This window comes from Talpa occidentalis, unplaced genomic scaffold, assembly GCF_014898055.3.
Source record: "Talpa occidentalis isolate TD23 unplaced genomic scaffold, MPIMG_talOcc4v2.1 talOcc4.14, whole genome shotgun sequence".
NCBI classification, from domain to species: domain Eukaryota; kingdom Metazoa; phylum Chordata; class Mammalia; order Eulipotyphla; family Talpidae; genus Talpa; species Talpa occidentalis.
In genome coordinates this window covers 23,696,273-23,709,271 of record NW_023601433.1, presented here as the reverse complement: position 1 = coordinate 23,709,271, position 12,999 = coordinate 23,696,273, and the positions used below count along the sequence as shown (strand labels likewise).

The following is a 12,999-nucleotide window of genomic DNA, read 5'->3' as shown; positions in this document are numbered from 1 at the left end:
TCTCTGCCACCCAGAGTTCCAGGCGGCTTCCCCGAGAGGTTAGTCCTCTCGTGCGCAAGCGCAGATCCGGAGGGCGGAAGTGTGACCTCACCCGCCTGCGCACTTCCTCCTTCCGGCCCTGTCTTCCATCGGCCTTGGTTGTGCAGTTGGCAAAGGGAAGGGGCTGAGCCAGGGGAGTGTAACGCTTGTTTGGTTTAGTTGCTGCTCATAACAGCTGTGCGGCGTCGGGAAGCACTGTGTGGAAAGGCAAATTACGGTAAAAGTAGGTCCCAACTCTACACATGGCCAGCTAATTTATCTAGCCTTCTGAACCTGTTAGCTCAGCTGAGCAATGGAGGCCATCATATGTCTTAGAATAATACCAGCTTCTTGGATTGCTGTGAAGAGTAAGTGAGATCGTTTATGAACACACTTTGTAAACACAAGTAAACCATTTAAGTGTGACCAGGTATGAATTTCCTGGTTTACCCTCCTTTAATGAAGAATTCCCTTCCTACATCTGTACCTCTTGAAAGGGAATTGTAGACTCTATAGATCCGGTGCATAAAAACTTATGGTGGTGCAATTTCAAACCAGCTATTTCTGTTCTTAAAAACTACACAACTACAGGAATCGTGTACATGTGCTTTCTTTCCTTCACTAAGTTGAAAATCTTATTGAAAGTCCCAAATCTCATATGGATATGAAAGCTTATGAAGTGCTTGGTACTTAGCAGACACTGAACAGTTCTTTCATCTTCTTACACTTGCAGCTAATGCCAGATACAATAGATTTGATTACAGAAGGAATAGGGGGAAAATTAAAGATTTTTTTTTTAATCTGGGAAAGCACGTTTACCACATATCCAATTGGTTCCTTCACTTCCTTCCGGTCTTTACTCAAATAATGCCTTCCTAAGGAGGTCTTCCTTTGTCCTGTGCACAGCCTTCCTGTTTTCCCTATAACTCTTCACATTATTTTTCTGCATAGAATTTGCCATCCTTACATATACATGATAAATAAATTCTACTTTATATTTATACATATTTTACTAGTTTATTTGTTCACTGTTTAATCTGCCCCAAAGAGAACAGAAAGAGCCCTGGTGTCTAGTACCTGGCATATAATGTAAAATTATACTAAATGTTTGATGAATGAACTGAGTGAACATTTTAGGCTCGTTCCCAACTTTGAGAAGTGATATCACCCAGACAACCTCTAATAAAATCATTTTTGAAATCTCAATCGGTCTATTCCAGTCTGCTCCTGGCTGTGGCATCAAGAATGTATTTCTGAGATTCTCAGTATAGTCAAGCTTTCCTGCTGTGGGGCAGGGATTCTAAAAGCGTAGTCCCCCAATCCTAGGAGACCATTTCTGGGGTTCTGGAAGATCCAACTCTTAATAAATATTTAAGATGTTATTTAGGTTTTTTCACTCTTCTTGTTTTGTGACACCACAAAACCTAACGGGAGTTTTCCAAAGGACGCATAAACCGTGATAGCAAAACAGAATGCTGGCAGAACCAGGTAGGGAAATTCAGCTTTTTTCTATTAAGCCAGACATTAAAGAGATTGAAAAAAAGCATACTTTTAAAAAATAATGTTACTCATCACTACTTTTTGTGTTAAAATAGTTATTTTCATAAACATTAACTAGTAACAACACTTGTCATTTAAAGTGAATTAATATATGTCTAAAATTTCTCTAATTTTTTATTTCTAGTATAATAAATATTGATAGCTATAGACATGTAATCATGTTTGAGTTTTCAATGATTCGAAAAAGTAGACAATACGTTATAGAACCAAAAAGTGTGAGAACTGACGCACTGTAATTTTCACATAAAAATATAAATGAAAAAAAAATGGAAGCTTGTCAATAATAGTCCTGGATATTGATATTCCACGTGATGTTTGTTGCCCTACTTCAGCAACATCATTTCCTCCTATCTCTTCACCACTTTTGGGTTTTTTGCGAAATCTTCTTGCTCATCTTTTTTTTTATTTTTTTTGTTCTTCTCATTCCATTTATTTTTTTTTAAATAATAAATTTTATTTTTATATTCCCCATACAATTGCAACCCCCCTTTCTGATGCCAATCCCTCCCCTCCCGCCCCCCACCCCCCAAAAGTGTCTCTGTTTCATAGTTTTTTGTGTGGTTCTGATTTTCACTTTCTTATAGTTATTCATTTTCCTGGTCCCATATTTAAGTTTTCTAGATTCCTGCTATGAGTGAGACCATCCGGTATTTTTCTTTTTCTTTTTGGCTTATTTCGCTGAGCATGATCCCTTCCAGCGCCATCCATGTTGCTGCAAATTGCATGTGTTTATCTTTTTTGAATGCTGAGTAATATTCCATGGTGTATATGTACCACATCTTCTTGATCCGGTCATCTATTTTTGGGCATTTGGGTTATTTCCAAAGCTTAGCTATTGTTAACCGTGCTGCTAAAAAACATAGGGGTGCAGGTGTTCTTTGGAATTGATGTTTCTGTGTCCTTTGGGTAAATACCTAGGAGTGGAAATGCTGGATCATATGGAAGCTCTATGTTTAGTAGGTCCAGAAATCTCCACACAGCTCTCCATAGTGGTTGGACCAGTTTGCACTCCCACCAACAGTGCAGAAGAGTTCCTTTTTCTCCACACCCTCGCCAACATTTGTTGTTGCTAGTTTTTTTTTAATATGTGCCATTCTCACTGGTGTAATATGGTATCTCATGGTAGTTTTGATTTTCATTACCCTGATTACAAGTGATGTTGAACATTTTAGAAAACAGGTGCCATCTTGTGGTCTCCTTTCAACCATGATCTTATGGAAAACCAATATTCAAAATCTATTTCTCCTTTAAGAGATTGTAAACGATATTCCCATAAACTCTTAGACAGAGTAGTCTTATAATCTGGAGATTTTATGAAAAATACTTTTTCTACTTACATTAAAAACATAATTGCTATTAATGCAAAGAGATTGCAACCATGGGAAAATGCCAGGCAAATTTCCTTATAATAGGAACTGTACATCACCCGCCTTTCCTAAGCCCAGTTAAAAGCATGCTCAAAGAGGCTTTTCTTTGACTGAGTCATTCTCATCCTAGAGAGAGGTCTGTCCATTTGGCCTTGGTACCGTTTCTATTCCAAGGAATTTGTCTGTTTCATCCACTGTGCACAATTTGTTGGCATGTCATTTTTCAGAGTAATTTCTTATAATTGTTTTAAATTTCAGAATGATCCATGGTAATCTTTTATTTTTGATTTTAGTCATTTGGATTGCAATGATTTTCTCTATTTATCAAGTCTCTAATTTATGCACGTCCATTGTAATTTTCATTATTTTCTTCTGCTCTGGAATTTTGAAAACATATTTTGAGACTACAATCTCCTCACATTTTAGGATTGTCCCATAAATCAAACTCTTTGTCACTATGTGGTCACCTGTTTATCTGCAATATTTTTTATTCTTCTGAATATCCACTTTTCATGATTGTAATCTACCTCAACTTTCATGAGTAGCATTTTATTAGTATTTTGATTTCTCTTCACTTTTAAAATGAAAAGTGGGGCCTCCCCAGTGGCGCCGCGGGTTGAGCCCCGCACTGTGGAGCTGTCCCCGGCCCCGGCCACCAGCGAGGGTCCCACATGGCGCGGCAGACGTCTCCTGTCTCGCCCGTTGCTCCCCTCAGCAGTGTATTTCAGCCAGTCTGCCTGTTCTGCTCCCTGCTCTGTCTCTGGTGAATCCTCTCACCCTCCCGCGCATCTGGCCTGTACCCCAGTCCTTGAATAAAAATAAACAAATATAAAAAAATAAATAAATGAAATGAAAAGCCCCCGCAGTCTTCACTCTGGGCTTCTCTAGCCTCCTTCTCCCTTTCTGTCCCGGCCTCTGCTTCTCTCTGCGGATATATCAACACCCCCGCCAGGCCACAGGAGTGAACACCAGGACTGATAACAGTGTAGCAAATGCAGGCCCCTCAGGTGGGGGATCCTAAGGGCAGGAGCGCAGTCCTGCCTGGAAACCACTTCCCCCAACTAGGCCAGTTGGAAAGACCCCGCTCTCCAGCAAAGTACCCCCCTGGCAGCCCCCCGCCGCATCCCAGCATGCACAGCGGAGGTCAAAGGTCGAGGGGCTGTGACCATTGGCACAGCCTCCCTGTGGATTCCTCCCGGAAGCTGCGGGGGGAGGGGACTGGGTGCAACATCCAGTCACTGCTTTCTCGTTCTCCTGTTGAACAACTGGTCGGTCCTTCCGGAAATGGGTGTCCATTCCTCCAAGGTAGCACCCCAAGGGGGATTCGAGCAAGGGGAGGCTTCAGGTGCACAGAGGCCAGAACAGGAGGACTGGCCCGAGCCAGAGTCTGAGAGCAGAGCAGATCCTGAGGCGGCAACTGGGCCCCAGCAGCTCCCCGCCTCCGCGGGGCAGCCAGAGCAGGTCCTGGAGTCCAGTGAGGGGCAGGAGCCCGACGAGAGCCAGGCTTCAGGCCTTCCTCAGACCCACCCTGTCAGCCGTCTGAGAGAGGTGATTCACCGGTCCCAGAAGCCCAGGGGCAGCAGCCATCCCCTGGGAGGCCCCGCTGCCACACCAACTGCCTGGAGCAGCCCCTCGCCAGGGGATTCCAGAAGATGGGGCTGGCTGTGGGCTCTCACCCCTGGCTCTTCCTGCTGGCGCCCCTGGTGCTGACGGCTGTCCTGGGCACCGGTTTGATGTACCTGCCCAGGGAGACGGAAGAGAACCTGGAGGAGCACTACACCCCTTTGGGCAGCCCAGCCAAGGCCGAGCGGCGCTTCGTGCAGGCACATTTCTCCACCAACGAGTCACACCTCTTCTCCCCGTTGCGGTCCAGCACGGAGGTCAACTTTGCCTCCATCCTGGTGGTCTCCAACACTACCAATCTGCTGGATCAAGTCATCTTCTCAGAAATTAGTCAACTGGACAAGGCAGTGCAGATGCTGACCGCGCCCCTGGGAGATGGAACCCAGGTCCTCTACCCTCAGGTGTGTGCCAGGTACCAGAGCACCTGCATGCCCTCCAACCCACTCCTGTTCACCTGGCAGAAGAATAACAACATGGACCTGAAAAGCATCACCTTCCCTATTTACAATACCTCCGCTGCGGCCCTCTACTTGGCCGGCCTCTTGGGAGGAACCATCCTAATTCCCGGCTCGGGGATTAGCCATTTACTCCTGCAAGCCAAGGCCATGCGGCTGCAGTACTACCTGAAGACCGCGGACTCTGAGGACAGCGCGCGCAGCCAGAAGTGGCTGCTTGGGTTCCTGGACCAAATTCATGGCATTGAAAAGCGCCTGACCTTGAAGAACATCCAGGTGCCTTGGGCTGGGTTTAGAGGGAGAAGGTGGGAGGGATAAGAACTGTCCACGGATTTTCCACGCATGGCTACTTGGTGGAGGCCTTGACGTGGAACCGGGTCTGCTCCACTCTCTTTGAAGCTTAAGCCAGCTTTCTTCAAGGGACACCAAGGGAAGCCGCCAACCTAGATACTGGGTCACATTCTAGTGGGAAACACTCATTTTACACCCCAGGGGTGGGAGTGTTCAGAGCAGACATTGATCTTCAGGGTTCCTTTTGGTTTTCTAGCCAGAATGCTCTCACTTCAGGTCTGCACTGTTTCTGGAGTCCCCAAAAACTTGCTTGGTTTCACTGGAATGAAAAACAAACATTTAAGCTGAAATTCCCTGGTGTTTTTGAAAAACACGACTAGCTCAGATTTCTCAAGTATTTTCTAGCATCCTGCCAGGCACCTTAGATGATGAACAAATCTGCTAACACTTTTGGCAAGGCCTGGTGAGAGACACCCGCTGGGAAAAAGCTTTGGATACCAGGCCGTGCTGAAATTATACTTTTTTATTAAATAGCAAAAGACAGCAACCTACTCGTCATTTACAAAAAGCCAAAATTTTGACAGTTATCAGTGATTACACAGTATTAGAGAAAATTGATAATTTGTATACTCAGGAATATTAAATATTGGATTTTTGAAAGAAGTCTTAGAAAGCATGCCATGCATTGGTGGGGAACATTTTTATTACCTTTATTCTAAAATCATAATTCACACTATTTTAATCTTTTACCGAACTGTAACATGTTTTAATCAGTAAGCTATAATATTTTGATAGATCTTGTCACTCATACACAAATATTGGAATTAAAAGTTATTTTACCTGAATGTGTTTTTACGACAGGTGGTCTACTTCACATCACTCTCTAGGAAACTGGAATTTGAGGCGACTGCTAGGTCAGTGGTCCCTTTGTTTTACACGGCGTACCTTCTGATCATATTATTTGCAATCGTATCATGCTACAGGTAAAAAAACTTTCATTAGTTTTTAAACTTAAAAATATTTGTTGTAAGATTTTTAACGTAACACGTGCCATTCTAACCATTTTAAGTGTACAGTTCACTGGCATCAATCACATCCCCACGGCTGCGTACTGTCGTGACTGTTTCCAAATATCTTTCATAACCCAAAGGAGGAACTCTGTGACCAGTGAGCAGTGGCTCCTGCTGCCCTTCTCTCCTCCAGTCCTGATTAACCTTGACTCTATTCTTTCTATGAATTTGCCTTTCTTAGATTTTCATGTCAATGGAATCATACATTTTTTTGTGACTGACTTATTTCAGTAATCATAATGCTTCCAGGGCTTTTCCTTGTGCACATGTGACATCTTCATTCCACTCGATGGCTCTGTGCTCCATTGTATGTGTGCTCCACAATTTGGTTACCCACGGTCTTTTGTGGGCACTTGGAATATTTCCTTCTCATGACAATCGTAACACTGCAAGGAACATGGTGTGCTCATGTTAAGAGTCAGCTATTTGAAGAACCATCACACTGTTTTCCAGAGTCTACACCCTTTTCGATCACACCAGCAGTAGATAGGGGCTCCAGTTTTTACACACTCTCCCTATAAACCAACACTCATTCTTTTCCCTTTTATCAATTTTACCTGTCTTAGTTGGTGTCAAGTGGTATCTCATTGTGGTGATGATTCGCATTTCTGTAAATATCTGATCATGTTGATTGTCTTTTCAATTGTTTATTGGCCTCTTGTATATCCTCTTTGGAGAAATGTCTACCCAAGTCCTTTGCCCTTCTTATAATTGGGTTGTTTGACCTTTTGTTGTTGATTCAAGTTTTTCCTTAGCACTTTCAATATTTCAGTTATTAAGCCACTTCTCAGCTATATGACTTGCTGATATTTTCTTACTCTTTATATACTGTCTCTTCACTTTTTTGACAATGGTCTGTAACAATTAACATTTTTTTTATTTTTTATGAAATCCGACATATCTAATTTTTTTGGTACTTGTATTTTTGGTATTATATCTAAGTGTACATTGACAAGTCCAAGGTCATGCACACTGAATCTGTGTTTCCCTCTACAAGTTTTTATGGTTTTAACTGTTTTATTTAGATCAATGATCAATGTCTAATTCAGTTCTGTTTATGGTATTTAGTTAAGGTCCCAGCATCATCCTTGTGTATGTGACGATCTAGTTTTCCAAGAACCATTTATTGAAGAGACTTTTCCAGTTTGTTAGACTTACTACACTTGTCAATCAACTGGCTATATTTATGGATTATTTCTGGACTCCCAATTCTATACTGTTAGTCTGTATGTTTATTTGTATGCTAGTCACACATTTTTTTTTTTTAAGATTTATTTATTTTATTTATACCAGCACTGGGTACAGTCAGAAGCGCAGGAGGGTGAGAGAATTCAACAGAGCCAGATAGGGGAACGGAACAGGCAGACTGACAAAATACACTGCTGAGGGGAGCAGCAGGTGGCACAAGAGTTCTGCGCACCATGTGCGACCCTCACCCAGCAGCCAGGGATCGAACTGGCTCTGCATAAGCTGCGGGCAGCTTCGCAAGCCAGTGATCAACCTCTGTGCCACCGGGGAGGTCCCCACATTGTTTTAATTACAGTAACTTGTAAGTTTTGAAATCTGGAAATCTCAGTCCTGCAATTTTTTCTTCTTTTTCAAGATTGTTTTGGATATCCTGGGCTCCTTGCAATTTCAAGTGAATTTGAGGGTTGGCTCTTCGATTTCTGAAAAAGATAAAAGGAAATTGCAATTTCAATAGAAATTGAATTGAATCAGTAGATTGCTGGGTGATTGACATTTTAACAGTATTAATCCTTTACATCAACTAAGGATGTCTTTCTATTAAATTAGGTTTTCTTTAGTTTCTTTCACCAGTGTTTTATAATTTTCAGTATACACATCTATTACCTTCTTGGTCAAATGTATTCTTAAGTATTTTCTTCTTTTAGATACTATTTAAATAGAATCACTTTCTTAATTTCCTTTGCAATTGCTCTTTGCATGTAAATAGAACAGAGCTGATGTTTATAAGTTGTTCTTGTATCTTGTAGCTTTGTTGAATTTTTTGTAACTAGTAGTTTTCTTGTGGATGCTTTGGAATTTTCATATCTGTGATTATGTAATCTCTGAAACAGGATACTTATATTTCTTACTTTCCAGCTTGAATTCTTTTTATTCTATTCCTTGACAAATGGCTCTGGCGAGCAATTCCAGCACAATGCTAAATCTGGTCAGCATCTCCATGTTTTACTTGTTTGTGTTGTATATGTTTGTTGGTTGGTTTTTTAGCTTTTCAGCTCCAGAATTTCTGTTTGGTTCCTTTTAAATTTTTCGATGTATATTATTATTTCATTCATATATTGCTTTCCTTGTCAGTGTTCTCCTTTAGCATTCTGAGCATATTTAGGACAGTGTTTCTCATAGTATTTGTCTAGTATGCCTTCCTCCTTTCCATATTGCAAAACTACTTCCTGGGTTGGAGCACACACAAAGAGGAAAAGGACCAGGAAATTTCTGTCGGCACAGGTGCTGAGTATAGTCCTAATACTTGCCTTCCTTGGACTTGAATATATGTAACTGATTTTCCTGCTGGTGCTTTTGTAGATTCTTTTGACAATTCGCCCTCCCTCTCTCTGTTATCAATACGACTATCTTATGTTTGTTTAGCTCAGGGATTCAACACATTTGAGCATTGCATATTTTTTGGCTTGGAATGAAATCATTTGGACAACAGTAAGACCTTCCCAAGAGAGTATTGCCAAATTGAACACCATTCTATGGCAAGTAGTGGTATATTGAGTTTGTAGTCTATTTCATATTTGCCATTTTAGAAATGACGAATCTTATTTTGCCAACTATTAGATCAATTTCTGATAAAATCTGGAAAATCTTTCTCCTCTCATATATACTTTAATTGTTCTTGTGTTTAATAGACATCGTTATCTTTTAGAAAGATGTGTCCTCCTCCCCGAACATACAGTTTTCTAAGTGTAATCATTTTCAATTCAGTCCGATGCTGTCAAGTTATTAGAATGTTCAGAAAATTGGCCATTTTGCTGCCAGGGATGCCTCAATTTGACTGACCATTGGAATCGTGTGAGGAAAATTTTAGACACAATGATTCTGCAGCGTCATTGTAAACCTACTGAGTGAACATCTGTTGATCCCTGGTCATAGGAAATCTAAAGTTTGATCATTCTCCAATCATTTTGATAAACTGCTTCTATCAAGTTTCTTGTAGAGTTCTAGAATATCTGCAAGTGCATTCATCAGTCTCCTACAGTGTTCATTTTCATATCTTTCCTTCACTAACAATTATTAACAGTTGCTTAGAGAACATCAGCACAACTAGTCAAAGTAAAGTCACTGTAGCCAACAATTTACCTTCCTACATCAGTGTCTAAAAATTTTACATAAAAATGCAGAAACTTGTAAAAGGTTTTGAGACTAAACATGTCCTGTGTAGCTCTGACTAATCTTTTTGCATTTGAAGTTTATCTTTGTTATGTTCGTATCTTAAATACTTATAAGTATTGTTTTCAAGAAGTATTGCAAAAGGAAAATATTAATTACATTCAAATTTATTGTAACCAGGGGGGCGGAGCAACATGGCGGCGAGGAGACGCTGCGAGTAAGATCTCCCATTAAAAAAGTGAATAGGGAGGAAAAGCGCAGTCCCAGTGAGAACTGGGACACGGAAGATAAATGGGTGACGCCAGCGAACTGCCGGAAGAAGAAAGTGGCCATAAAAGAGGACTAGAATGGAGGGAAGCGCAGAACCCTGCTCCCCTCCCCCGCCCACAGAGGCGGCACTCTCCGACCGGCAGAGAGGAGGAAACAACAAACCAAAACGACCCACAAGAACAAACGACGCAGCAAGCGGGACTGGGAGTGGAAAGGAACTATTGCAGCCACCACACCCCGTGAACGGGAGCTGAGGCGAACCCTGCAGGATCCGCCGCGGCGGTGAGCGAACGGCTCCTGGCGCCATTAGAGAAGAACAAAGACCCCGGGAGACGTGCACACAGCCCGGGCTGCCAGTAAGCTGGCGCGGAAACGCGGCGCGCTCCGGGAGCTTGAAAAGCAAGTGCAGACCTGGATCGCGGCTGCCCAGGTCCCCGCGACCTAGGCTTGCGGGGAGACGCACGGAGGTCCTCACTGAGGTGAAGGTCCCTCCCTGAGTGAGCAGGAACCAGGCGCCCAGGCACGGGAGCAGTGCAAAAGGCGCCATTCCCGCGCCACTGAACTGGGCTACAGCCCGCATCCTGGAACTGAGGGCTTTGAACTGAGACCCGGGGCACGAAAATTCGGGGCGTGGTTTCTCCACGACGGTGGGGCACAAGGCAGACACAGCACCCCAAAGCTGTTGAGGTGTACCCTACCATTCCCGCTCTGTTCTCTGGGGTGGGGGGAGGCGAAAAACAGCCCCCCAAGGCCAATAGGAGAGATCTCTGGCGCCACCTAGCGACCAGGAAAAAAAAAAGTCACTAACACCCTATAAAACAGGACATTTCTTAAGACTGCTTGAAAAGGGCAGAAGGTTTCTGGAGGACCCAGTGGCCAGCCGGGAAGTTATTCCACGCCAGGCCCCTTCCGACCAGCAGTCTGAGCCCACAGAGGGAGCAGGCACCCACGTCCGGGGCAGACCGGGGCGCAGAAGAGTGTGCCTGAAACCGGAGGCGCAGGGACTGCATCCCGCTTCGCCATTTGAGAACAGGGACATTTCTTCAGTAAAAACTGCCTAAATCCAGCAGAAAGCTACCCCAGAAGACAGAGATGGCTCCTGGAAGAGCCAGAGGGGAGCGGAGAAGTTCACCCAAGATGTCAGTCAGTCCGAGCAACACAGTGTCCCAACGCATACGACAAATTGGAAAACAGACAGTAGGGAGTAGAAGAACCACACGCAACCTAACAACTCCTCAGGAAAGAAGCACACCACAAAAAGAAAACCACTCCCCAGATTGCAACGACAGCAACTTGGAAGAACTTCTGAGCCTTCCAGAAAGAGAATTTAAAATTGCCATGATTAAAAAAGTGATAGATCAGAAGAAGGAAATTGAGTCCCTAAAGAGGGAAGTAAGAAAAATGCAGGAGATCAAAGAATTAATGGAGGAACTAAAGAACTCTGGGAAAAGCAATGAAAGCAGAATAGATGAAATGGAAGAACGAATAAGTAATCTTGAAGACACAGAAATAAAAAGAACCAAAACAGAAAAGGAAAGAGAAGTACGAAGGAAAAGAATGAAGAAAGACTTCGGGAACTATCTGACTCCATGAGGAAAGGAAATATAAGAGTTATAGGAATTCCAGAAGGAGAGGAGAGAGATGTAGGAACAGAGAAAATATTCATGGATATAATTGAAGAGAACTTCCCAAATGAGAAGAAGGAGCTGAAAATTGATATACAAGAAGCAAGAAGAACACCAAACTTCCACGACGAAAGGAAAACACAGCAAGACACATAATAGTAAAGCTCCCAAGAATCCAGGACAAGGAAAAATAATGAAGCTGACAAGAGGGAAGAAACAGATAACATTCAAAGGAAAACCAATCAGGCTGACATCAGACTTCTCTGAAGAAACACTACGGGCAAGGAGAGAGTGGAGGGACATAGTCAACAGACTCCAAGAAAACAGATGCCAACCAAGAATACTCTATCCCGCAAAGCTCTCTTTCCTCCATGAAGAAAGAATATGGACCTTCCCAGACAAAGAGAAACTCCGGAATTTCATTGCGACTAAACCCCCACTCCAAAAATAATACAAGGAATCCTAAAGCCAGAACCTCAGAGGGACGAATAACAACGAAAGAAGACCAAAAAAAAAAAAAAAGTTATTAATAAAATCAAAGGAAAGACAAACATAATGGCAAATACAGATGCTAACATATCAATATTAACTCTAAATGTAAATGGACTAAACTCTTCAATAAAAAGACACAGAGTTGCAGCCTGGATTAAGAAACAAAACCCAACCTTTTGCTGTCTCCAGGAAACATTTAGCTACAAAAGATAAAAATAGGCTCAAAGTCAAAGGATGGAAAACAATCCTACAAGCAAATGGGCCAAAAAAGAAAGCAGGAACAGCTATACTTATATCAGATAAAACAGACTTCAAACTCAAAAAATAAAAAGAGACCCCAATGGTCACTACATTATGATTAAGGGGACAATACTTCAAGAAGAAATAACACTCATTAACATATACTCACCAAACGAAAGAGCACCAAAATATATCAGACAACTGTTGTCCTCTCTGAAAACAGACATCAGAGAAAACACATATGTAGTGGGAGACTTCAACACACCACTATCAACAATGGATAGATCAACAAGACAAAAAATAAGTAAAGAAACTAAAGCTCTAAATAAGGACCTAGAGCATTTGGGCTTAACAGACATCTATAGAACACTAAACCCAAAAAAAACGGAGTACACATTTTTCTCAAGCGCACACGGATCATTCTCCAGGATCGATCACATACTGGGGCACAAGACAAACATCAACAGATACACCAAGATTGAAATCATACCAACCATCTTTTCTGACCACGAAGGCATCAAACTAGAAATAAATCATAAAAAGAAGGCAAGGAACTATCCTACCTCATGGAGATTAAAAGCCACACTACTGGAAGACCACTGGACTAACGAGGAGATCAAATAAGAAATTA

The 12,999-nt window shown here is 42.3% G+C and overlaps 1 protein-coding gene across 1 annotated transcript; it reads left to right on the top strand.

Annotated features, from left to right (window-relative positions):
- The first annotated feature begins 4,597 nt into the window (after nucleotides 1–4,597).
- On the top strand, nucleotides 4,598–6,301 carry LOC119245216 (patched domain-containing protein 3-like). The gene is made up of 2 exons (XM_037511464.2): nucleotides 4,598–5,299; nucleotides 6,176–6,301. Exons 1-2 carry the CDS (start codon nucleotides 4,598–4,600, stop codon nucleotides 6,299–6,301), a joined length of 828 nt encoding a protein of 275 aa, XP_037367361.1.
- The last annotated feature ends 6,698 nt before the right edge of the window (nucleotides 6,302–12,999 follow it).